The sequence below is a fragment of the Festucalex cinctus genome, chromosome 19 (genome assembly GCF_051991245.1).
Source record: "Festucalex cinctus isolate MCC-2025b chromosome 19, RoL_Fcin_1.0, whole genome shotgun sequence".
In the NCBI taxonomy this organism is placed as follows: Eukaryota; Metazoa; Chordata; class Actinopteri; order Syngnathiformes; family Syngnathidae; genus Festucalex; species Festucalex cinctus.
Window position 1 is genome coordinate 9,576,507 of NC_135429.1, and position 27,907 is coordinate 9,604,413.

Here is a 27,907-nt window from a genome sequence, read left to right on the forward strand (position 1 = left end):
GAGACGGGATGAAGGAAAAGAAAGGACGGGGAGGAAGCGAATGTGTCAAGTAAGGAGCGGGAAGGGAGAAGAGGGATGTGGTTGTAAGAAATGAGAACTGAAAGGGTGATAACCCCTCAAGATTGATATAACAGACTTATTTGTTGCCACGTAAACGCATCCAGTTTATCAAAATGCACATTTGTAGTGTTACAATGTGTAGCTCCATGTGTAAGCCAATTATCACGCTCAGTCAGTTATGCTGTGATAGAGAATTACTTCCTTTGTGCAACTAATACAGGATGCAGTGAGATTAATTAAAGCATGACTCATTAGTCAATGTAGAGGTCCACTTTGAATGCTTATAACTAATACAGTATTTAATAGGGATGTAACAATATCCAAACGTCACCATAAAATATCACGATCTTCATCTGACAATTAGTGGAGATTTTAAACATAGAAGGGCCAAAACATGCCTTGTGAAAATTAAATTGCACTACAAAACTAGCCACCAGAGGGTGATAGAACTGCACAAATGGAAATTAACCCGACTTTTTTAACAGATGTGTTTAAATATCGTGAACATGACAACGACGATATTGTGGTAGTTTTAATATCACGATATTGCGCTTATCGTTACATCCCGAGTATTTAATTGACCTTATTTTATTTATTTTTGTGGTTTATGTAATATTTTTTAAGTACATTATATTATTAAATGCATTTATTATGGGGGTTTTGTTGTTGTTGTTTTTATTATATTTTTTTTAAGTCGCATTTTTTGGGGACATTTATTTTATAATAACTGAGACCAAGGACAGTTAAGCTTGGACTGGACCCCAAAATCCCCGTTCCCTAATCGTTGATGATGACAGGCACAAGTTGCGGATGAATTCGAAATTTCAGCTTCTAAATGTTTTTTTTTCTTTATAGTTTAAAATGGCTTTCATTCCCATGTTGCGTTGTGGCCAAATGGTGAATCCTGGTGAATTTTTTTTTGTGCTGTAAATCCTTGCTTTGTTTGGCGTACGGACGCTACATAAACTAGCATTCTATCTTCATATGTTCTCTAAGAGCCAGCTGCAAACTAACAATATACGTCAGACATTAGTTGCCATGACGACTACTTCTTCTATTTCTTCTTCTTATTCATTTTCTTCCATTTCTTCTGCTTTCTTTTGAAGATTGGCAAATCGAAGCAGAAGTTTCAAATCCAACCGGAACTCGCTTGCTGCTGTCAGCACGATTATGGGCCGGGGATTTCGGGTTTGAGTCCGAGCTCTAATTTTAATACATACAAATGTTTTTCTGCAAAAAAAAAAAAAAAAAAAAAAGTGTTCCTTTTCTCAATGGAAGAGATGATTTATTATATTATATATTATTATAATCATAGCTTATTTTTGAGTTACTCAGTGATTCCCAGTCATCGTAGATTTTTTTTGGAGCCCCTGTCTTTCTTCTGAAAAATAACAACTATGATTACCATTAAGGGTAAAAAAACAAAACAACGCACAATACACTAGCTCACTTTAGCACGACATCCCTTCCCTCTCACTTTTAATAAACTAGAAGATAATGTTTACTTCGCACGTGAGCAGCACTCAAGCTTACTAACTTTGTTCTCGCCGTGTTCCCACAGTGGTGTGTGTGTGGGGGGGGGAGTAAACATTTGAAGGGCACACAATGGATGAGGCCTCTTGAGTCATCCCGCTGTTTCGGTTTGCGTTTTTTTTTGTTTTTTTGTTTTTTCTTTTCCTCCGTTGTCTGTGTCGTATGTGAGTCAGGTAGAAATGAGGGTAACCCATTTATTTCTTACACCCTGAGGCATTCACCTCCCTGCTGAGGAATCCAAATATTTGCAAACACAGAACAGTGTTGCTGTTTTATTTCCGAGTCGCTAACTGTGATGCTGCCGTTCGGGTAGGTACATTGGAGCCGATAGTTCGCATTTGGGATAGTACACCACTCACAAGGAGAATCAGTGGTTTAAGCCGTGAACTGACCAAATACTATTACGGGTTGAATTTTAATTGGTGTATTTAAAACAGTCGCCTTCATCACACAGTTGGCATTCATGGTTCCAAGACGACGCCGAACAACCAATCAAACGGGATGTTCTCGTATGAGCAGATTGTGAAAAATTCTTTGAAAAAGTGGCCAAGTGTTTGCTTCAGCTTATTGACACTCGGGTAACCTTTACTTGTAAACTTTTCCTTTAAAAAAAAAAAATAAAATAAAAAAATAAAGATAAAATAGAGAGAATTACTCTTTGTATATTTCATAAGTCCACGAGCTTAATGCAAACACACAATGCAAAACACCATAGATAGGCTAAAAAAGCTCTCATTGATTTTTACTATAGTAAAGCAGTTGTGACCTTTTTCTCTATATTTACATGTATGTTTATACTGCTTCCTGGTGGCCAAGGCATGCACAGTGCACACCAAAAGGAGCAGCGCAATGTCCATTGAATTGAGGCAAAAACTGTTTATTTTCTTTCTATTTAATAACCAATGTGATATTAGTTTTTTAAAGAGTACAGTACAATAGAGAGCTATTTTTCTCATTTAACATATGTTACAAAAAATTGTTGGTGTGTTTGATGGGGGGGCTCGAACAGATTAAAATTATTTCCATTTATTTCAATGGGGAAATATTATTTGGCATACGAAAGTGGAACATCTTCAACTTGTAAATTAAGCCACCCGCTGTATTAAGCTTTGAATTGTGAAAATATTAGGCATGTAACAATATTCAAATATGATATGATGGTCACGATACGATAATTATCACGATATTGTGGGGAGGTTGCCCATACAAAAAAAGTCTCAATATTATATATATAAAAAAAAAGAGCTCATACTAAAAACAAAAAAAACAAATCAAAACACTATTGTGCTTTTGTACATAACAATGAATATAAACAACCTACAATCTCTAATAAACACTTAATATTGAAGCATACTTGCTCATGTAAACACACATTGAGTTCCGACACATATTGACTCGTTTCAAAAGCATATTACGTTCCCCTTCATCTGATCATTAGTGGATTTTAAACATAGAAGGGCCAAAACATGCCTTGTGAAAATTAAACTGCACTAAGAAACTAGCCACCGGAGGGTGCTAGAACTGCATAAATGGACATCAACCTGACTTTTTTTTTTTTTTTTGAGCTGTGTTGCTTTTAATATTGTGACATGACGGCAACGATATATATTATGGCAGTTGTAATATTGTGATATGACGATATTGTCCTTATCGTTACATCCCGAGAAAATATTTGAAACACTCAATGGAAAATTTTCAATGATCAACTAAGTTGTTAACAAGGGAAGAAACCCGTGAAGGAAAAACGGGAAAAGGGAGGATAGAGGTGGTTTCATTTGCCAACATCTTTCTTACGTTCCGTCATCCCGCTCGCACACATCAGTTAGCACATGTACACAGATGACACACAAGGAGATGAGGAGGTGGTCAGATGCCGACTGACTATTTTATTTTTTAAGCCATCGGCATCCCGGAGCAAGGCAAACCCACACAGGACCGGCATTCGCTGCTCTTCTTAACCTCATTGCTGTCTTGCCATTGCGCGATTGTGCGTCTCTCATCGTTTGTGACGTTTAGAACAATCCAAAAAAATAAAACAGACTAAAAGACTCGCGAATGCCAATCCCGGGTGGAAAAGTAGGGAGGGGTTCGAAGGCAGAGAATGGTCAGCTCGTTAGGATGCATGAAGGGGTGGAACTTAAAAAGGCGACAGAGTCAAAAAGCGATCCAAATAATAAAAAATAAAAACATAAGAAGCGGATGGTCTCACGTTCAAAGTCAAGGAAAACTATTGGGCCATGCTCAAGTTCGGCGCAAGCCAGCACTTTCAGGAGGTTTCCCATGAGCCCCCTGGAACAGAAAGAGGGGAGACATCTTTGGGTGATGACGGGACGGGACGGGTGTCGGGGTGGTGTGCGCGCTTGTGCCACCTGTGTGTGTGCGTGCGTGTGTGTGGGAGCGGGATGAGTGAGCTGTTGGGATGGCATGGTGGGCGCATGGCAACATGGACACAGAACTTCTTAAATCCCACTCAGGAAAAAATAAAAAAGAAAATTCATTGTTTAGCATTTTAACAATGAATTATTTGCAGTTGTATACATTAATAGATTTTTTTTAAAGGGATACTTTACTTATTTAGCCATTTTTGCCAGTCAAATATTATTTTGCCTCTAATAAATTTGACATTTTCATTATTTTTTTATGTACAATTGGTACCTTTTAAAAACACATTTTGCAACTTTCTGTCGACTGAAAATGACATCACAAGGGCTCAGGTAACCAATCACAGCTCACCTGTTTTCTAGTTTTGGTCATGTGACATTCACAAGCTGAGCTGTGATTGGTTACCTGAGCCCTTGTGATGTCATTTTCAGTCGACAGCAAGCTGCAAAATGTGTTTTTAAAGGTACTAATTGTACATGAAAAATAATGAAAATGTCAAATTTATTATAGGCAAAATAATGTTTGACTGCCAAAAAATGGCTAAATAAGTAAAATATCCCTTTAAAGGATGATAGTTAACTTATATCTTGTCTCGTTGCAACATATTTAGCCATTAAAATATTAATTCAAAATAAATCCGGATATATGTAATTGGAGAAAAGAGTAACAAATATAAAGCATTTTCATGAATTGAAGGTTACTTGTGTGAAGTTTTATACAGTTCTTATGTTCTGTTCGTTAGAAAAATATGTGCCTTTAATACTTCTAAACCGTAGTCTGACAATTCTAAACATCATTTATTTTTTTTTATTTTTTTTTTAAGAGCAAGGATATAAAGTACACCTGTTCTTGTGTGTATATATCCTCCTGACTACCAGGAAAAAAAATATTGTCCAATCATGTTTATTTTGATATTCACCAATCTTTGTAAAGTAACTGGAATACTGCAAAAGAATAAAAAAAAAAAAAAAAAAAAAGTTTTTATTTTTAAGCTATGTGTCCACTACAGGGGACATTTTAAAAACTTAAATGCTAGGCTCAAATTCAGTTAAAATAATTCAAACAACATTTCAATGTGTTCTTAAGAGTCTTATAGAAAACGCCTGTATTTGTTCAATAAAAAGTGTTATACACTTAATTTTCCTCTTCCCTAAAAAGTGCTTGCACTGAGGGAAGCCATTTTCTTTTATGATGCAATCAAAGGTAGCAAAGCCCCACCCCTACAAATTTGGTATCATTGGAAAGAGTTAATTCAATTGTATGCACTGGGTGGGAGATATTCAGGTTTAAAAAGGTCCACTACAGAGGGCAAATTTGAATTGCTGGTAGTCAGGAGGATATATGACCTCATCTAAGTAGAACTATACTTTTTTTTTGACCAGCCATCAAGTTGAATTTAATCTGCATTCATGCATACAAATTTTAATTGAATATATCTGTCTGTTGTACACTAAAGGGTTAACATTTTTCCCTTGACAGGGTCTCATCAGACCGCACGACTGTACCAAGAGTGGGACGAGAGAAGTTCTGATAACGACGAACAACACCCACGACGACACTCCATCACACCATCATCAGCAACCTGGTGAAGTGCCTCCGCCTTGCCGCCTCCCACGGTACACCTCTGCTCCGCACGAACGCACACGCACGCACACGTAAACACACACCCACGTGCGCTCGCATTCCAAGCACGTGCACGCACACCTCTTACTTACTTTCAAAGTCCAGGAAAAAATGAGGACAGTTCTCTAAATCCTTGCCAAGGACCTTAATGAGGTTCCCCATGGCTGGCGACCTGGACGGGAGGAAACAGCAAACCAAAAAAGAAGAAATGCACACAATGCGCAAAAAAAAACCTGCGAGAAAATACAAAAATCACATCCCTATTTCCCCCTTGTTTGTGTTTAGAAAGACAGTGAATGACGCTGAGTTTGTGCCTATTAGTCCTATTCGATTGGAGGGGGGCGGGGGGGGGTCTGAAACCAGCATTGAATCATTTAGCTCGCTTGCTGGGAGCTCAGCAGCAGCTTTTAATCCATTTACATGGCTACCGTAACCTAATAACAGCCAGCGATGCACACTTCTTGTCTCCCCGTCTAATGCTTCTCACTGTACATCAGTCTATAGATATTTCATAACACACTTAATAGCCTGCAGCCGCGTGTTAATGCTTCGTAGCAAGCCAACTCGACTGTATGAAGGCCTGGTTAGGTCGTCACGGGCCTTCGGATTGGGCCACAACAGTTACTCGTACAATGGAATGAGATGGCAAACGAGAAATATGTTTGCCCTGTGAAGATAGTAATGTTCAGTTCACAATGAATTTTGCATTGTTAATTCAACACTTAGAGAGTTAAATGTCCAAATATATTTGGTCCTTATCAGATTCGGTGTTAACTCTTTCCACAGTGTAAAATTAATTCAAAATTAACACTGGCTAACACTGCACAGTGTTAATACGATTTAACAAACAGGTTAAATAACTCTGGAGAGAGTAAACATGACTCCCAGCACTGTAAAAAAAAAAAAAAATCAGTTGTTTTTACGGGAAAAAAGAAACTGAAAAAAATGAAAATGGTACGTCATTTACTTTACTACCGTACAAGGCCCTCAAAATGCTTTGACTACTCATTTGACAGCATCAGAATCAAATGGACTTAGATTACCTTGCTTATGCGTCTTTAACACCGTCAGACTGCGCTGGGATTGAACCAACAACCTCAGTGGTGCAAACTGACCACTCTACCACTAACCCATGCTAACTTGTTGTTGTTGAGCTGTCAGTAAATGACTGCTGAATCTACAAGTTTAAAAAGTGATACAAGTTCTGTAAGTTTTTTTTTTTTTTTTTTTTTTTTTTTTTACACATGGTTTTACTATACAGTAAAAAAAAAATTATACATAAAAACCATGTGTAAAGAAAATGTTTGTGTTTAAAGAACAAACCTGGAAGGTGTGCTTACCAGAATAACTGATAATAAAAAATACTGTGCAACTACAAACTTTGTACCTTTTAAACTTGTAGATTCAACAGTCATTTACTGACATCTTAAGAACAACAGGTTAGCATGGGTTAGTGGAAGAGTGGTTGGCTTGCACCCCTGAGGTTGTTGGTTCGATCCCAATGCAGTGTGACAGTGTTAAATATCCATGAGCAAGGTAATCGTAGTCCAGTTGTTCCTGATGCTGTCAAATGAGTACTCGAAGCACTTTGAGCAACTTGTAAGGTAGTAAAGCGCTACACAAATGAAGTACCGTTTTCCAAGCACATGCGAATTTTATACTATTGTTACGTAAATATACATGCAGTTTCTGTTTATTGTACATTCAATACCAGTAAAATAAACAAGTTGTTCTATAAAGTTGTTTACATTTCCCCACTGTATTTTTTTTGACCGAATTTTCCTGGTAAACACAGCTGCTGGTTTTTCCCCGTAAAAACAGATTTTTTTTTTGATTTTTTTTTTTTTTACAGTGTACATTTAATAAGCACTGCATTAAATTTTCGAAGATTAACACTGGAGACTCAAATAAACTTTTGTCAGTGTTAAATTTACACTCTGCTATGTGGCTTTGAGCGAGCGCCATTTATTTTAGTCTGCATGTCTCTCACACTACAAAAAGTCACTATATACTGTATGTTGCTCTTTGCTAAATGTAAGGCCTTGAAGAAGTTGCTAAATTGGCAGCAACGTAGCTCTTCCAGTCTAATGAGATCCGATACAAGAACGACTTCACAAATTCTCCATTTATCAAGATCCTCAAATCAACTTTATGTGAAGACTACTTTCAAAAACGAGTGCGACCGAAGCAAAGTGCTGAATTGAAATAACAACAATACTTCATCCTCACCTTGGTCATGGCAATCCTTGGATTAAATATCAGATAATATGCCGGTGTAAAATGGACAGGCTGTAAAGCGGTAAACATCAGCTAACACGCTCTGATGCAAGCTTTAATATGAGCCCACTGAGGAAATGAAACTGTCTGCTTCTATCAAAAAAAAAAAGAAACTGAGATCAGTGTTGCTTTTCTTCTGCTTAGTTGTGCACCACCATGATTCAGGCGTTTTCCTATATTTATACATTACAGTATACTATACGATAACAGGTTTTAGCCACTGTAGCTTGAGCAGCTTCAACATTTAATTCAGTGATTATTTTCTGCTACACTTTTTAGAATGTCTGATCAAATAAATCGATAATATGCCGGTGTCCACAAACTGCGTTGTGAACATGCGGCAGCCTCACTCAACTTTTACCAGACGCCACAGCGGGGTGGCAGAGTGAGTTTACGATGCAGCGCTTGGAGAACATTTGAAGAGGAGCAGAATTGAAGGAATTGAGTTACACAGTCCGTTGCTGACACCGACGAAAAACGCTTTCATATCATCTGACCTGAGAGCCGCGGCCCGCCTCGTGGGCCGTGCGTGCGTGCGCTTCTGCTGGGTCGTGTTAGTGGGGGGGACAAGCTGTACTGTACATGCTGAATCACTGTCACGTCACTCTGCATGTATTCGGAGGGAGCCACTGTGGTGCTCTTCTTGTGACTGACCACCTGCTCCCACCTCATCAGTACACGAAGAATCGCTGCTAGGGCCCAACCTCACCATCTGATTCAATTTAGATTCTTGCAAGGATAAGTTTCTCACAAGGGTTGTGGGGGTGCTGGAGCCCATCCCAGCTAGCTCCGGGCAGTAGGCAGGGTACACCTCAACTGATTGCCAGCCAATCGCAGGGCACACAGAGACGAAAAACCATCCACACGCACAAGCACACAGAGGGACAATTCAGAGCGCCCAATTAACCTGCCATGCATGTCTTTGGAATGTGGGAGGAGACCGGAGTACCCGGAGAAGACCCACTCGGGCACGGGGAGATCATGCAAACTCCACCCACAAAGGCCAAAGCCTGGACTCGATCTTGCGTCCTCAGTCCTGGGAGGCAGACGTGCTAACCACTCATTCACCGTGCCACCCCTCAAATTTTATATCTATTCTAAATGTACAATCATTTTTTTTCTAAGTTTTCATACTCCTGTTAACATAAACGTGGAAAAAAAATGTTAAACTGATAGAACTTTGGCTTCATCTTTTAGTCATTGATACAGTAATTTCATAACTATTCATAAAATTGTGTTAAAATTTAAAAGACGTACTGTACTGAAAAAAAATGGGTGTGACATTGATTTTGTGTTGGTCATTTTTCTGCCACCAGATGGCATAATTGCATTTATAAAACTTGGTGACCGTTCAGCGCATTTTTCTTTTTATAATAAGAGCTATCTAATCTTTAACATGAAGGAACTTGTGAAATTCTGCACATTTTTTAAATTGTAAAATACAACTTTGACACCAGTCTCCACAAATGTATGCATTATTATTAAATTTATTACTGCTTTCCAAGTAAGGGGCGGCTTTTAATTACGCGTAAAAAAATTGTGGCGTTAACGGAACTTTAAACTAACTCAAAATTATTGCACTAATTTTAACACTCTTAACAATATATCTAATGTTCAATATTTTATCCAGTTAAATTGATCACCCATGATAAAAAGAGATGACCAATCTGTATATTTCCGTGGTAGCAGCATCATACATAAACCTCATTTAGCTTTATATGAGACGGTCAACATATGTGTTTCAAAAACTGCTCTCAATATAATGCAGTGCACTACTTCAATCGACACCCACAACAATATCCATAATAAATGAACTCCTCTCCGACAATCTATCAAAACGGAGCACATTTTGTGTGCAAGTGTACCTAATGTAGTGGCTAACGGAGGTAGGCTGACAGAGTAGCTGTCCGTGCTGAGAGCAGTGCTCGGCTTACGGTTGCCAGGTAACTGTTGGCCTGGTGATATGGCCCATTCGCCTCACAGAGAAGGATGCTGGAGGGAAGAAAAAAAAAAAAAAAAAAGTCGCCGGCATGCTCACGCGCAACACACGCTTACTCATCTGATAACGACCATTTTGTACTATTTGCCTTCTAAACACCACCACAAATGGACAAAATCCGCTTACCCTGCTTTTTTTTTTTTTCTTCCTTTTAAAATGTGTCACCTCTTGATCTCTGGGATGCTTTTAAGTCCCCCTCGTGTGTTATTCCACGGAATTGGGGGTCTTTTAGTGGCATTAGCTTGTCACTCTGCTATTACTCAACACAAATAACTTCCACTCCCGCCTTGTTTCGCTTTGCGTCTCGATGCATCTCTTTCCACTTCACACTTCTCTTTTTCAGGCGGCTATTTAAAGCGGCGGGTTTTTCTCTTGGCAGTTTTGGGCCGTACTGCCAAGTGGAAATATTATTCAAATGAGGGGGCGGTCCTCAGCGTGTCTTGGACCACGAACAAGGAAGTCTTGCCGGCTCGCAATGGAGAGCTTCAGTAATGGACGACTATCTTGTCCTCTGTCTGCTCTCACTTGTTGTCTAACAACTGAAGTCGCAAGTTGAGGTGACAGTGGACACGATCGTCGTCCAGTGCTGGAGCTCTCCATTGCGAGCCGGGCGAGACTTCCTTGTTCGTGGTCCAAGACACGCTTCGGACCGCCCCCTCATTTGAATAACATTTTGACTTGGCAGTATGGCCCAAAACTGCCAAAATTAAAAATAACTAAATAAATAAATAACTAAATGATAAAAATGGATTTATTTCCATTTTTACTTTTTTTAGATATAATTTTCGAATTATAATTTTTTATATTCATTTTTATTTTCACTTTGTCATTTTATTTATTTATATATTCATTTATTTATTTTTAATTTTGGCAGTTTTGGTCCTCCATAATGTAGTGTTTTATGTGTGCCTTAAAGGGGCGTGGCCAAATGAGTGCTGTCAGTAAGGTGGTTGGTTAGTCTGCTTGTGAGCATCTGGGAGTGAGTTTTCGCCGACTAGCTCCTAACGAGGGTCCTTATTTTGCATTTGTGTGCTTCAATGTTTGTCCCATTAAATAATATATAGCAATATAGCGGGGGGGGGGGGGGCACTATAAATTTAGGTCCGTTTGCTGTTTGCTTGTTTTTTTTGTTGTTGTTTTTTTAAGTAAACACTTCCTTTTTAAGCTCACGTCAATGAGGAAAAAAAAAGAGAAAAAAAGGGAGAGGGGAAAAAAAAAAAAACACCCTCCAGCTCGACTTACTTCTCTATTTCAACACTCCTTCTAGTCTTCGTCTTGTCACCGCACATCTCCATCAAGCTGCTTTTTAGTCTCACTGGTGGCCCGGAGGTGCTAAAGCAATCCGAGTGGCAGAATGCAAATCGTCGCCCGCAATGCACGTGACGTAAAGGTCACGGGCTGTGTGGTGCGTTAAGTGTGTTTGTGGGCTTCCACACCAAGCCTCATCTGCAGTCTGCTGAGAGAAAGCCGTCCTTCACGCACCAATCGGGTTCCCACACGGCGTCTGAAAAGCAAAAAAAGCCGGCGCCCAGACAGGAAGCCAAGCGGCAACAGCCACGCTGGCCGGCCTCCTTTCAGCTCTCCCTGAAAGATCCCTCCTGTCACTGCCTCCGGGGGGGCTGCATTACAAACCAGCTCTGCTCGCCAACATGGCCGCCGAGACTAAGCGCTAATCTCCATATGGGTCTCTCGCTCCTTTCAAAGGACTCTGATGATCCCAATCTGCATACGCAACTTCCTCTTTATGCGTCCTTCATCCTCCCTAAATTTCCCATTCTGTTGCTTCTTATTGCCCTCCGCCATATGTTCCATGCCCGTATTTCACTACCTCCCTGCCCTTGCGCTTTCCCATTACCTTATGTTTGCGTCGACTCACGCGGAACACTTCACTGCATCAACCAGGGCTTGTCAGCGCCACGCGACGGTCCGAGCATCAGCAGCCAGCACCTGACGACAGAAACAGACAAGGCAGGATGGGTGAAGTGAGGCTGTGGTCATCCGGAATGCAGGAGGAGGTGCATGACAGTGGAAGAAAGCAACAGGATTTAACCTAATTTGTATGTGTTCAATTTCGATTTATAGATTATGTTGGTGAGGATTAGCAAACCTGCTACAAAGATATTGGTATATCCTGCAAATGCAGCCATAATATTAAGTACAACTGATGTGAAAAAGATGGACCAATGATGCAAAATGAGACGATGGATGGATGGATGATCAACAAACTGTTCATTGATGGATGGAAAAAAGGATGCAAAGATGGTACAGGATAGTAGACATTGACATGGATGGAAAGTTGGCTTGATGATTGGTGAATGAAAAAATGAATTATGACGGGTTCAAGAAAGATAAGTAAAATATAAGATATGCTAGGTAAAGAGATGTGTAAAAGATGGATGGTGGGTAAAACGTGATTGGTACGCTGCCCTTATTTATTGGGTTGTATTATATGACCAAATTTTTGGGGTTGTTTTGTGCAAAATGACCCAACATCGGGTCAAGTTGACCCATGTCGTGGATTGGCCCATTTTTGAGTTATTTTGGACCCAACTGTTTTCTAGATTGTAAATAACAGATGATGGAAAATGAGTAAAGACTAATGGATGATGGGTAGAGTATGATGTAAGATGCTGGAAATACGACAAGCAAAAGATGATGGATGATTGGAAAATAATGATGGATGGTAGGTAAAAGATGATAGATAACAGGTAGAATTAAAGTATGATGGCCAAAGGATGAACGATGTGTAAATAAATGGTGACGGGATAAAGATGAAGTATGACGGGTTAAGGATCAAGTATGATCGGTAAGAGATAATACATGATAAAGGACGTAAGACAGATTGATGATGGTTAATTGGTTGATGGATAATAGACACACTGCCATGATGATGGTTCAGCCAATCCTACTTTGTAATCTCACAGTTGCAGACCTTTTTAGCAATGAACATATTGCAGATCGAGATCCCCACTGATTTGTTTTGACGGTATCCTTTGAGGAAACCTCCTAATGCATATTGATCTGTCCTGTCAGCTGAAGCCTAAAAGCCCAAAGGTCAAGTATTGCACATCAGGCAATGGCGGTGATCTGAAATAAACACCTTTTGGGGGGTTGTACTTTTAAGCAAATGTTCAGTTACATGCACTACGTTTGACCTCACTGCCTTCACTTATCATACACTGAACATCAATAGCAAAACAGCCACACGAACATAACCGTGAATGCAGCTAATGAAATGAAAGGAGAGGCCTTTGTCACAAATATTAATGGTCTCGTGTCAAGTCAAATTGAGAGCAGGCATCTAATCTAATTTGACTCAAACTGCTTCGGGGGTCCGACTGCACATTTTGATGGATTACTATTTTCAATTGTGCTCATTAATGCACTCCAAGCACTATGATTAAAGTTTCTCTGAACTTGGATGGAGTTCACTTCTCTTATCAGTTTGGAAGTAGGACAACAAGGTAAGAGAAGAAGACCGCAAGGAGGTCTGACTCAACCAAAAAAATTAGACGGGGTAAATGGGAGTTTATTGAGTGTTAAGTAAAGAAAAGATTTGAAGACGGATTATTTTCCATTGAGTTTCATTGAGACATCATTTTTCACGAGGACACCAAAGGATCGGGGGGAGCAACTGAGGCTTTAGCAAGCTCCTTAGCATATAAAGAACACACTTTTTTTTTTTTTTTTTTTTTTACAAAGGTTTTTATACATTCGTGTTTGTGCGGTATTTTAATTTATTGGCTCAAAAATCTATCCAATGAAGGAGATTATTGAACGCTTAATTCACTTAGAATGTGCTGCACCTTGTATTTCATGTACAGGAGCTATGAACATTTTAATGCCATCGTTTTGGCTGCCAAAGGACATTGTTCAGGCAACCATCCATCCATTCATCTCCTACCGCTTATCCAAGGTCGGGTCGCGGGGGCAGTAGCCTTAGGAGGGAAACCCAGACTTCCCTCTCCCCAGCCACTTCAACCAGCTCCTCCGGCGGGATCCCAAGGCGTTCCCAGGCCAGCCGAGAGACATAGTCTCTCCAGCGTGTCCTTGGTCGTCCCCGGGGCCTCCCGCCGGTGGGACATGCCCGGAAGACCTCCCCAGCGAGGCGTCCAGGAGGCATCCGAACCAGATGCCCGAGCCACCTCAGCTGGCTCCTCTCAACGCGGAGGAGCAGCGGATCAACTCTGAGTCCCTCCCGGACACCCTGCGGAGGAAACTCATCTCGGCCGCTTGTATCCGGGATCTTGGTCTTTTGGTCACGACCCACAGCTCGTACCCCATTGGTGAGGGTCGGAACGTATATCGACCGGTATATCGAGAGCTTCGCCTTTCGGCTCAGCTCTTTCTTCACCACAATGGACCGATACATAGTCCGCATCACTGCAGACGCTGCACCGATCCGCCTGTCGATCTCCCGCTCCATCCTGCCCTCATTCGTGAACAAGACCCCAAGATAGTTCAATTATCTTGGGGTCTCCAATTGGGGCAGGATCTCATCCCCGACCCGGAGCGGACACACCACCATTTTCCGACTGAGAACCATGGTCTTGGATTTGGAGGTGCTGATCTTCCCAGCCGTTTCACACTCGGGTGCGAACCGCTCCAGTGAGAGTTTGAGATCACGGCTTGATGAAACCAACAGCACCACATCATCTGCAAAAAGCAGAGATGCAATGCTGAGGCCACCAAACCGGACCCCCTCAACACCTCGGCTGCGCCTAGAAATTCTGTCCATAAAAGTTATTAACAGAATCTGTGACAAAGGGCAGCCTTGGCGGAGTCCAACCCTCACTGCAAACGAATCCAACTTACTGCCGGTGATGTGGACCAAACTCTGACACCGGTCGTACAGGGACCCATATCAGGGAGCTCGGCAACCAAAACAGCCAAATCTGTATTATAAGTCATGCTGTAAGACAATTTATTGTCATTCCCATTTTGTTAGCATGGAAAGCAGTTTTGGCTGATCTCAATTAGGATTAGTAAGAAATGCATGTGGAGAGCGTGGTGTTAATTTCTACTGTGGCATCAATGTGTACTCTCTCTCTCTATATATGTATGCCCTCTGATTGACTGGCAACCAGTCCGGATGTGAGTCAGCTACGATATGCTCCAGCTCCCCGCCGCCCTGAGCAGGATAAGCGATATAGAATACGGATGGATGGATTGTTACGGTATGCTGGTTCGTTTGGAGCCCTAAACAGAATACCTAAGGACCGTCAAGAATGACAAATGTAGCATGAAAGTCACACCGCGGAGAACGACTAAATGGGCGGACCTCTGACCCGCGCCTGACCTAGAATCTATATACGGCTCCAGGCGTCCAAGTCATACATCAGCCGGCGTGTCCCCAGAGGAGGCCACGCTTCGTCACACTGAGCCGTGCTGAAGATGCAATCCAGTGGGAGGGGCAGCATGGCATAAACAGGAACTACAGATACTTTAAATACGAAAGATTGGTTCAAAGTAGAAGTACTAAAAACAAAAAAAATCATTGGAACAGAATGACAATAGATATTTGGATATGTTGACGTTCTTGCCATTTTTATGATTAATCTATTTTTGCTTCCTCATTGTCTGATGCCAAATGGCTCAAGTAAGTCAACCCGCTCTGGCTCACGCTGGGCTAATTAGTCAGCGTGTACGTCCGATCGTGTACGCAGAAAATGGAGTGGGGGAAATACACCGAACGCCAGCCGGCGGAAGCGTGCACCCCTGTCGATCTGGCACACTACACTCGGGGAAACACACCACAACGGCGAACAACAATCACTTGAAGAAGGGAGCAGATGGTGCAAAAAAAAAAAAAAACAACACTCCGAATGATGCCTAAATGTGTGTAAAAGTGTGATCCCATGCCGAATGGAATGCTTTTACCTTGAACCTCGGCAACCAGACATTTGACCCGGTTCTATTATAAGAGCTGGACCCCATCGTGAAGTTGCTAATTGTAGCGATTTGGCTTCCTGCTCCTATTAGCTTGCTTCCAATTGGCTTCACCTTGCTTCTATATTGGTGTTATTGATCTCGCGCAGCACCACAGGGTGGGAATTTGGCCAATCTGTCGAAAATTGATCCGATCGACAAATTAACAAAGTGTGGTACTTTTGGAAGTCCTCAGAGGAAAGTGCTAAGGTAAACACAATTGATTTGTACGGTAAAATGGAGACCAAAGTTGTGTACATTTTTTTTTAAGCGATGCAAACAAAATGTCTTTGGTTTGTTTCTTGACTGATCGAAGATGGAGTGCTGAGTTGAAGGAAAAGACTGCTAAGTTAGCTTGCGCTAGCGGCCATGTGCGTGTTTCCCACCATCATATTTGGGTAGGATTCTATTCCCATTGATTCAGACAGATGATACTGACTAACTTTTTATGAGCAAAAGGACTTGATACAGACCGCTGTGTTAGCTTATAGCATTAGCAATGACTATTTAGCTGCTATATTGTTAGCCTAATAGCGTACAATCATTTTTCATTAAACTGTTTTTTTTTGTTTTTGTTTTTTTTGTTTTTGTTTTTTTTTTTGTTTTTTACTGTAGTGAATTTTAGTCTGTCGCTAAGATGAAGTGCTGAGTGAAGGAAGAGATTGCTAAATTAGCTTCTTGTGCTAGCTGCCATATGTGTGTTTCTCACTATCGTACTTTGGTAGGATTCTACTTCCTGTATTGTTTTCCCATACCTGTTGATTCCACAAGACAGACAGACGGCACTGACCAACTTTTTATGAGCAAAATGACTTGATAAACGACATTAGCTTATAGCATAAGCAATAACTGGTTAGCTTAGCTGCCATATCATCAGCCTAATAGCATACAGTCATTTTTAATTTGCTGTTACCGAATCAACGGAAAATATCAAACATTTAAAATTTGACTGAGGAAAATATGTTAGCCTAACAACATGCTTGTCACCCATGATCACAGATTTATCTCCCTTTTATATGAAAGCTGTGCCTTCTGAATAATCTGCTGGTATTTACAGCCCCCTCCATGTTGTAGGTGTATTCAGACCGCCTCTTCTGTCAGACCACCATGTGCCCCCGGTAATGTGATCATCTTCCCTCTCAGGGATTTATCCCCGATTCTCGACACTACCGGATTCAATTACACCATCGCCCAGTCAAGAAGGCTCATATGCCAATTTCCAATATTATTTCTACTCAGCCTACAATAATGCGCCTTGTGAGCCGGCCTCTGAACAGCGAAGAGCACAAAAGGAGCATCGTAAGCGCGACCGGAGTGACAGATGTTTGAACATGTGTTTTATAGATGAGTCAGTCAGTCAACTAGATTAGAAGAGATTAGGCCCGTCACAGACTGAATGAATTTGAGGAATTCTGCACAGACAAGCATATGGATGTTGTATTTTCATCACATGCTTACCGCCGATTTGCAAATAACAGCTGTAAAATTGCGGCTTCGTCAGCGGTCGTGACTCAGCTTTGAGTTTCTACTTGGCTAAAAGTCCCTCTCGGCGTCCATTCGGGTGCCAAAATGTTTTGACGTAAAACTGTTGAGGCGTGAACCAAACTGCTTCGCCGTTATCTGCGGAGATTTCTTCTCCGCCTCGCGGCTGCAAACTCAGCAATGTTGCGTTCAGTGAAGGCTGCAGGAAATAATTATACATGCAGTGTACATCTCGCCAAAGACTGTTTTGACAGTAACACTTGTCATGGGAATTTAGTAGGATTTTGCCCAAAAAGTAATTGCTTGAGTCTCACCAAATTTTGGGGATCTGTACATCTTCATTGACACCACCTCATCAAATTCCCCCATGATTATATATATATATATATATACATATATATATATATATATATAAATTTGTGTCGGGATTAATCGGTGTTGAATCGAATCGTGACCTGTGAATCGTGATACAAATCGAATCGTCAGGTACTAGGTAATTCACACCCCTAATATATATATATATATATATATATATATATATATATATATACTTTCGTCCCACTTTTGGCCTACTTCTGCACAATTAAACCCCCTAGCTACAACTGTGCTGCACTAGTAATACTACTACTATTACTACTACTATTACTACTACTACTACTACAATGACTAACTAGTGGGTATGAGTCATGCACTAGTAGACTCCTGGACCCTACTAGTGACTTGTAATTTTCCTACTAGTATGCAGAAATGGCATTCAGTCAGTCATAGACAAACTACAAATTTACTAGTAATACACTAGTGTGCCCTAGTTGTTCTACTAGTGCACTGAATGACTAACTAGTGAGCATAAATAGTGTACAAATTACTCACTAGTTGAACAACTGTGCACTACTTGTGGGCTACTAGTTCTATTAGTGATCTTATGAATTCATGCTATTAAACATCGAGCACCTCACCAGTTGTACTAGTAGCACACAGATGTCAACTAGTACACAAGTAACATGAAATTGTCTTAATAGTGGGGATGTTCGATACCAAGTTTTTTCAGACGACACCAGTACGAGTACTCAGCTCTTGAGTAGTCACCGATACCGATATCAAGCACCGATACCATTAGTACTTTTGATACATAAAATCCCCCCCCTCCACACACACACACACACACACACACACACACACACACAAAAACAATAGATGATTTTTTAAAAAGATCTATATATCACAATAAATAATTTTCCTTAAAATTGCATGAAATTTATAGCAATTTTCTATTCTTTTATATCTAGTTCCTGATTATAAGATGGCCACAAGAGCCATGTACCAATACCGTGAAACAAAGCCTGGTATCAGTGCGATAGTGATACCTGGTATTGGTACTCACCCCTGCATAATAGTTAGTGTACTATTGTGTATATCATACTGTATTGTAGTAGAAGACAGTAGTGAAAATTTGATGAGAAAAGCTGTATTTCGACTCGTGCTTTGAATTGATTTGTGAGGACAGAGCATACGACTAGTAGTAAGCTGGATCTCCAATAAACGGTCAACTGGCTTGCCATAATTGAGCCCTTGGCATGTAATAAGTGGCGGTCCATCACTGTAGTGCGATAAAGACGGTAAATGCTGCGAGATCGCCACCACGACAGCGACGTCCCATTAGAAGTGCATTGCAAAAGATGATGCAAGAGTTTTGTGTGTGTGTTTTGTTTTTTTATGCTAGAGCATACAAAAGGCTTTGATGTAGCTGAACTGAAGAAAACGCTTGAAGCAATGGTAGTAATTACAAAAACGCCAGCAGGTGGCAGCAGAGTATGAGATCAACCGGGGCCATGTTGCAACAAGCTCTTTTCCCCACTGTTTTAAACAGATTTGTGATGAAACTTAGCTATATTATAATGATAATTGCTGCAAAACGGAAACAGATAGAAATATACTTTTTTTTTCTTGATGAAATAAGAGATGCTATTCTTTCTTTTGGTAGGTTCTATGTTTTTGTAGCAATAGAACACAATATTCTGTGGGCCTTTAAAAATCAGTCAAAATCCAGTAAAACAGCCGGGAGTGAAGGGGGTTGCTTCAGTAAAAATGGCTGCGAGTGAAAGAGTTAAAACACATGAGCAGTCATTCTACTAGTGTGCTGAGTTGTCTTACATGAGAACAAAGACTGTACTAGTACGTGGACGTTGAGCTGGCAAATAAATGTCAAGCAGCTTTCCATAGTAGCGGAGATGATAGCGAGAGAAGGCGGAGAGAAAGAGGCGGCGTGATGTTTCTATGGCCGCTCGAAAAAGATTCGGAGGGTGAGGGAATATTGCATCACCGCCGCCAGCCAGCCAATCAGACGGCTCGTTTCCAACGTTCAAAGGGAGTGTCCTAGCAACAGCGGAGTAAATACTGTACCTTTAAAAAAAAAAAAAAAAAAAAAAAAAATCATGCACACAGTACGTATCTTCTTAGGTTGGTGTAACTCCTTACTAGGCAATGTGTAACGTCCATCGTTCTTGTAGACGGTGACGGGATGCTGGCTAGTTTGAACCCAAACCCCCACCCCACCACCACGTCGGGTTGGTTGCCATGGTAACCATAGTAACAGGAACTGATAAAAGGACTTGATAATATGGACGGTTGCGAATGTATGTATCGACATGCTATGTTGACGCCAGAGCGTGACACTTGAGCGCTCGTATTTTTTATTTTTATTTTTTTGGCGACCAATCCCACGTCTCGCACACCCAGTCTTTAACGTTTTTTGGGACCTCATTCATCCATCCATTTGCTCCATTCAGCTTTCCATTCCCCCACCCTCCCTCGCTTCTTCCCGCCTTGTTTTCCATGCACCCCTCCTCATTAGCCATGCTTTTGTTTTTAAGCCCGTGTGCATGGTGGCATCTCATTCCAAAAAAAAACAACAAAAAAACAGAAAAAGGCATTTTTTTTTTTTTTTTGCTTTGCATTGTGCCTCACTGAACACTCAGTCCATCAATGTGATATATGACGCACGTGATGGTTGGAGGTCGCATATGTACCGCGAGTGCGCCGATCCATCCGTGAGTGGCAAGATAAACCCATTAATGCACATTAGCATCCGCCGCCCGCTGATGGAGGAAAAAACTGTCCATCCTCCGGCCACTTTTTTTTGGCCCGAGCGCTGCAGTGAAAGCAGGACGAGCCCCGCCGGGCCAGCTTCCCGCACCCTCAAATCACTCAAGCTAACCTACATCCTCATCACATCACAATAAAATTAAAAAAAAAAAAAGACACCTCTGGCTTACCGGCTGTGCAGGACGGATGCACCTTCCTTTTTTTCCTTCCCCTCGAGGTGACGCCGAGATACGGATGCGAGGGAACAAAAGAGGAGGAGGGACAAAAGGGGCAAATCAAAACCGGCGTGAGGATGAAGTCACAGGATAAGAGAGGGGGGAAATAGAAGAAGTCCCTTTGGCTTTTTTTTTTTTCCCCCTGCGTCTGGCTCAGAGGAGGATTCTTTCTCCTTGCGTATCCACTGTGAGATTGAACGCGGAGGAGCACGCACTGCCTCACGCCACTCGGCCCTCCCCTCCTCTGCCTCTCTGCACTAAAGACAGCAGCTGTTGGGCTATGAGAAATAGAACGCCATAACACCCCCCCACACACACACACGCCTTCTCCTCCCACCTCACAAAAGACCCTCACCATACACATGTCCTCACAACACCCACCCTCCCCCTGTTTTTTGACTCCCTGGCAAACCTTGTGTGATGATGGCTACTTTTTTTTTGGACTTCTTTATAGCAAAATATGCATTTTTGGGGGGGGTTCTGGTATACCAAGTGATGCTCAAACTTTATGCCAAAAGTACCACTAGCATGACTAACGATAAATATAGTATCATAGAGCAAAGATTTTATTCCTAAAAAATATATATAAGCTACTGTAACATTTTGCACAATTCGAACATTAACACTGAACTTAACTCGTTCACTCGCAGTCATTTTCACAGAACCAATCTCCTTCGCTTCCGGCTGTTTTACTGGATTTGGACCGATTTTACAAGGGATTTTACAGAATATTGTGTTCTATTGCTATAAAAACATGGAACATACAAAAATAAAGATTAAAGTCTCTTCTTTCAACGGGAAAAATAAGTATATTTCTATCTGTTTCCGTTTTGCAGCAATTAGCATTAGAATATAGCAAAGTTTCATCATTATTCAAAAATCTATTTGCAATTGTAATTGAGCTTCTTTTTTTTCCAACATGGCCCTGGTTGATCTCTTATACTCTGCCACCACCTGCTGGCCGTTTGTGTAATAACTACCATTTCTGCAACCTTTCTTTGCAGTTGAGAGGCTGCATCAAAGCCTTCTGTATACTCTAGCATTAAAAAAAAAGGGGGTAAAAAACATATAAATACAGCTTTGGGACACTTAAAACATTTAAAATAGAACATATTTATACGCTTTTGGGAGCAAATGCGTTAAATATAAAGGGGGAAAAATTTACTTAATTATGATTCAAATGTACTGCACGTAAGCCTGACCCTAACCTAACCCTGACCCTTTCCTAACCCTTTCTCTGATCAAGTGTACCACACTAAAAGTATCTCAGCTATAATTTTTGGGGCTGGATTTTTTAAAATATCGAATAATCTATATAAAAAAAAAAAAAGTTGTCAAGCCCAATATCGATTCATAAAACCATGAATCGATTATTTTATATATCTTTTTGCTTGACAAAAAATTTCTACCTGGACCTGCTAGACTTGTGAACCTCTACTTTTTTTTTTTCTCTCTCTCTCTCTCTCAGCATTGTTTCTGGCTTCTTACGTGAAAGTGAATCATGATGACTCAGGGATGTATTTTTGCACACTGTGTGGGTGATGCAAGCTATCACCCGGGGAAAGTCACATTACTGGGCTCTCGCTGACGACTTTTGTGTTGTTGGCGAACTATAAATTCCAGCAAAATGACATTTATGAAGCACTGCAGCGCAAAGTCTTTCCCTGTATACAGCAGTACTGCTTAACGAAGACAGAAAAGCACTTTGGGAAAACTCTATAGGTGCATCTCAATCGGTAATATCTATCCATCCATCCATCCATCCATTTTCTGTACCGCTTATTCCTCACAAGGGTCGCGGGGGTTGCTGGCGGTAATATCTAATTTCTAAATTTAAAATCATTTTCTTATATAACAATTTTTGGTTTTCATTAGCTGTAAGCCATACAAAAAGTCATTAATCTATTACTCGTAGGATTATTATTATTATTGTTATTATTATTATTATTATATGAAATGTAGGACAATTACAATACTATTCCCTCAAAAATGTGCTGGTGAATTCCATTGTAGGAGCGCACTAGAATTCACCCAAAATGTCTGCTTCAAACCAAAATGCCTGACTTTCTGTTCAATTTCAGACGTGCACTTGAGGCTTTCTGTTGTGATTTTGAAACTTGCTAAGAGCAATTTTTATTTCTAAACTTTCCCATTGATCGGTGCTGATTGAGTTTAGCCACACTGGCGACATTTTCACCACCATGTATGCAGTTTCAATGGATTTCATTGTTGAGTTTTTTTTTTTTTTTTTTAGGCGCATAATGCACCAGAATGTAAAGTGAAAGCAAGAGTAAACCTTCCTCTTTTCACTACTGATTTTACACGAGTCCCTGCTCATGACCACAAAGACTTTAAAAAAATAAATAAAATAAATATCATGTTGACATGTAGAGGTGGCCCTTTAATGTGCAACATTTTATAGTCACACATATCAAGAATTAATACCTGCATAATTGGGTGGCACAGTGGATGACTGGCTAGCACGTCCGCCTCCCAGTACTGGACGCAAGTTCGAGTTCAGGCTCCGGCCTTCCTGGGTGGAGTTTGCATGTTCTCCCCGTGCCTGCGTGGGTCTTCTCCGAGTACTCCGGTTTCCTCCCACATTCCAAAGACATGCATGGCAGGTTAATTGGGCGCTCCAAATTGTCGTATTTGTACGATAATTTAACCATTTCATCTTAATGCCGGCAAAATTGAAACCAAACAGGAAATCGCGCAAGACTCAAACCACCTATTCAGTAATATATACAGATCGGTGACGTTAACCCGCAACGAAGCCCTGAACGCCTGTGAGCGGTGAGTGATTTTAAACACAAGAGCGACTATATTTGACTGTCGCCAATCGGTGTATTTTGGTTATGACGGGCGTACGATAATTTCCATCAAAATATGATCATTTTGAGTCTATGGTACGATAATCCTATATTTCCCACCTGGCAACGCTGACCGCCGCCTACTGCCCGAAGCCAGCTGGGATAGGCTCCAGCACCCCCCACGACGCTTGTGAGGAAGTAGCGGTTAAGAAAATGGATGGCTGGTTAATTAATCTGTGCATTGGGACATCTATTAAATCCTGATATTGGGCTTCATTTGTCCAACATGTCATCATCAATTTCATGCGTAATTCTATTTATACGAAAATTCCGCTGAGTGTTTCCCCAACTCTTTTAGCTCCACTCAAATTAGAAGTGACATTTTTTTCCCCCCATTTTTCATTTATTTACATGATAAAAGCCAATCTTGCTATGTCAGTCATAGCATACTCTATTATCTTTTGTTGAACATGTTCATGATCTATTTTAACAGGATTGAATTAGTCTTTTGCCGTTTTTGAAGAAAGGAAAAAAAACTCAACTATTGGCCCAAAATGACTATAATACATAACACATTCTATGCATACAAATGAATGATTTAATAATCACAAGTGTACATTTCACGAACAACTGTATGGTTGTAGGATACAGTATAGCTTCTCAAGTCGAAACTTCACAAGTATTGGATGCACTTGTGACTCCACACGCACCGGACCAGATGTTGTCTTTAAAGCTCATTTATGGCACGCAGCGAGGTGGGGGGAGGTCAGTTTAAAGGTTTTTTTTTTGTTGGGTGTGAAAAAGCGCTGACCCCCAGGCCATAAGCCAAAACCATCTGACCAACTGCGGTGAACAAAACCATCCGTTCAGGTCGCACCATGCTGTGAAATCCAATCTGTACACATGATGGTCACATGACTCTTGAGGTGGCAAAAGTAAGTAGAGTTACTTATATTAGTGTTAAAAAAAAGTTTCTGAAATGTACAAAGATGATCTCTGGTGGTGTTTTGTTTTTTTGTTTTTTTTTAGACAGAAGTAGTGTTTTGACGCCATCTTGGTGTCAAGCAACTGAGTTGAAGTGATTTAAGGAGCTTCATTTAGACAAAAGTATTTCTTTACCGCTATCTTCTGTCATCTTGGCACCAAAGAACTATGTTGCAGCAAGTTGAGGAGCTTCATTTCGACAAATGTAGTGCTTTTGGTGCCAATGTGGCGCCTCCTAACCATTTTGGAGTGAAACTAAGAGCTTCATTTAGGCAAAAAGTATTGCTTTGCCGCCATTTTGGTGCCAAGGAACTATGTTGTAGTGAGTCGAGGAGCTCCAGTTTGACAAAAGTAGTGCTTAGCCACCACCCACTAGTGTGGAAAATTACAGAAATCTGCTGTGAATGATTCAACTTCCATGCTATTAAAACATGTTCCCATAGCTATGCTAGCAAAATAAGCTAACTCAAAAAAGTATGTCAAATCTACTCAAGTACCGTAACAAAGTATTTGATTTGACTTTAGTGAGTGTTTTTTGCAGTGTGTGTACACCAAAGCAAAGGATACTGCATAAGGGAGTTCCATTAGCATGAGATTAGAGAAGTTTGCCTCCAGAGATTCTCTATATAGTCACAGCACAGCTCATGCATAATTATGCAATCATAATATTCGCTAATTCAAGGTCCCCGTTTGCACAAAGTTCTGCAGAAACATTGATCACAAGATGATGAAATGCATTTTGAAATAAAGACACCCGCTGTATGCATGAGATTAAACTGAAATATTAATACTTTGGTGATATTTCCATGCAGCATAAGGTGGAGCACTTTTGTTTATTCATACTGTTTTTTGTTGTTGTTGTTTTTGTTTTGTTTTTTTAGGTCAAGTGTCCCTTTCTGTTGGACGTTGCATGAACAGACGGACTACATGACGTGCATGTGTTTGGTTTCGGGAGAAACAGGACAAAATGAAGAAGAAAGGTAAGGAGAGCTCACCTTTCGGGAAATGAAACATTTTTAGAATGAGGTTTCATTTCATGTCAGCATCAATTCAGTGCAGGTTTTCTGTATTTGACAAAGTTCAAAGGTAAGTAGCAAATAATAATAATAATAATAATAATAATAATAAATAACTAGACTAAGTGTAATTTCTGGAGAAATTGCGTAGGAATGCTGAAATGAAAGCTGAATGCTAATAGCTGAATGCTAAGATTTGAATGCATTCCCACAATAATAATAATAATAAAGGTTTTTGTTAGAAATAATGCAATAGTAAAACAATTAAAAAGCCATGATACTTTGGATATTTTTCTTAAATAAACAAATTGTAGAAAATATTCACCAGGCACAAAGTAATATAAAAGAGTACAGAATTATTAAAAATTAGTCAATAAGTAATTTACAAATATATATAATCATTTAAAAAAAAATGGTAATTAAGCTTAGTTGGGTCCTTGAAAGATGCTGTATATAAATTTACATTTTTCCATTTTATTAGTCGTACTATTGCTGTTAAGATTATCACTTTTATTTTTAGTTATTATAAGAAAATTATTACTATGATTACAAACGTGTTTATCTTAGTCTTCCAAAATGTATTAAAAATTGCATTATCTGTATATGATGCAATGTATTTATTCTGATTAAAATGTATTAATATTATTAATATTGATGTCTACAAAAATCTATCAAAATAGAAATCAAATCAAAAATACAACAAAAACCATTTTCTTAAAATCACAGTTCTTGTTGCGCCATTTCCAGATATGACTTTCTTCGGCTTTTCTGATTGGCTAATACGGATACGCCATTTTCGCATAGTCTTGATTTATTTTATTTTTTTTTTGTGGGGGTTGATGTCTCGAGTGTGAATTTTTTTTTTTCTTTTAATATCCATATATCCAGTGAAAGGTCCTGAAAGGACAAACTATCTGAAGGCTGGGGTGATGGTGTTACAATCAAAGTCCAATCAGTCACGCCCCTCCCTCAAAAAAATGAACAGGAGCCTCACTGGCAGACACCTCGACACATCATTCAGACAAAATTCCCGCTTAGCAACTGTTTATTTTTAGTCTCTGACTCGGAAGGTAAATTTTAGCTTTGTCACATACAGTCGAGCATCACGTTGACCTGCGCAGCCTCCCGTCCTCGTGTCCTTCCTCTATCACCTCCTCCTCCACTGTGTGCCTATTTCCGTCCTCCTATTTGGAGTCATTGATAGAATTGAGAAGCTGGCATCCACTCTCCATCCTCCCCCCATCCCGGCGGGTCGTTACCATCTCCATGGTCTCCCCGCACCCCTGCGGAGTTCACGCACTTAGTACGCTCTGCGTGTGCTCTCGCCTTGTAAGGGCAAAATGCATTGGCAGGCGGAGGGAGTGGTTGGGGGGGGGGGCAACCAACATGGGTAGGCAGGTGAGGGGGGGCAGCGGGTGTGACGAGAGGACAGGGGAGGAATGAAGAAGGTGGGAGGCAGAGGATTGTGATGGAGCGCTCCCTTTCGTGACATTTCTGCACACTAGTAGGACAAAACTACTAGTGAGCATTTTGGTGCTATGTGACTAGTGCTTGGCACATGACTACTAGTGCGCATGGGTGTGTTGTTACTAGTGCAGTAGGACCAAAGTAGACCAAAAGTGGCAGAAGAAATGAAAATAACGTTTACTGGTCCGACACATTCTACTAGTGTGCTGTCTTGTCTGGCACGACAATGAACTAGTATGTGAACCTCAAGATGGATATCAAAGATGTTCAATAAACAGCTAACATTTTGTTTATTTAATGAACATGTACATCATTAAGAGTCATGTAATTTGTTGCGTTGATTTCGCTAATTGTTTAATTGAAACGTATTTATTCATTTTGTTGCATCAGTTAATTTATTTTAAATAATATAATAAAAATGTCAATAAAATAAGCACATTTACGTCAACATTGAACCATGTGTAATCTATTTTATTAAATTATTGGTTAACTATAATTAATAGAAAAATAAAAGTGGTGCATTTTTTTCCCACTTTGATTTGTCACTTGGCAATTTTATTTATGAATGTATTTATTTATTAATTCATTTCCCTTTTTTTCCATTGCGCTGCAAACTTTTTTTTTTTTTTTTGCAAGTGAGCTCAGGTCAAATGATTACAAAAAAAAAAAAAAAAGAAAGAAAGAAAACAAAAAAAGCCAATAAAATTTTAGGTGTTTATAAAAAAAAAAAAAAGCCCAAAAATGAAGCCACTTGCAAGGAGATGACCGAACTAACCATGTGACTGCAGCTCCTGATAACATTTATTTGGCCACGCCCCTTGAGAGGACAACCCCCGCACAAAAATGTACAACCGTGTGACTTTTGGCTTAATAATGCTGTTAAACTGGCAGTTTGTTTCTCTCTCTGTTTCTCTTTTATGAGTACTTTATTATATATTTTGGACTACAGTGCGATATTTCTTTATTAAAAACGTATATTTTAAAATGGTGGTGGTTTTTTGGTGGGCTGGAATCAATTCATGCCAT

General features: G+C 40.2%; 1 protein-coding gene and 1 long non-coding RNA gene across 7 annotated transcripts in view; one reads left to right on the top strand and one right to left on the bottom strand.

Annotated features, from left to right (window-relative positions):
- fam49al (family with sequence similarity 49 member A, like) overlaps positions 1-20,864 on the bottom strand; it is a 28,374-nt gene extending 7,510 nt beyond the window's left edge. Inside the window, exons 1-4 of one of the 6 annotated variants that reach the window (XM_077506510.1) lie at positions 20,557-20,864; positions 11,730-11,821; positions 9,741-9,867; positions 3,803-3,882 (exon numbers count right to left, since the gene is read on the bottom strand). In XM_077506510.1, coding sequence (XP_077362636.1) covers positions 3,803-3,875 — 73 coding nt within the window. In that variant the 5' untranslated portion in view covers positions 3,876-3,882; positions 9,741-9,867; positions 11,730-11,821; positions 20,557-20,864. Of the gene's footprint in view, positions 1-3,802; positions 3,883-5,690; positions 5,771-7,827; positions 9,684-9,740; positions 9,868-11,729; positions 11,822-20,556 lie in introns of those variants that run through there. The other 5 variants (XM_077506514.1, XM_077506513.1, XM_077506511.1 and 2 more) reach the window with 5 other exon arrangements.
- LOC144007145 (uncharacterized) lies at positions 4-26,743 on the top strand. The gene is made up of 4 exons (XR_013280094.1): positions 4-49; positions 5,455-5,591; positions 25,280-25,378; positions 26,511-26,743. It is a non-coding gene; the product is annotated as an uncharacterized LOC144007145 (long non-coding RNA).
- Positions 26,744-27,907: the final 1,164 nt, after the last annotated feature.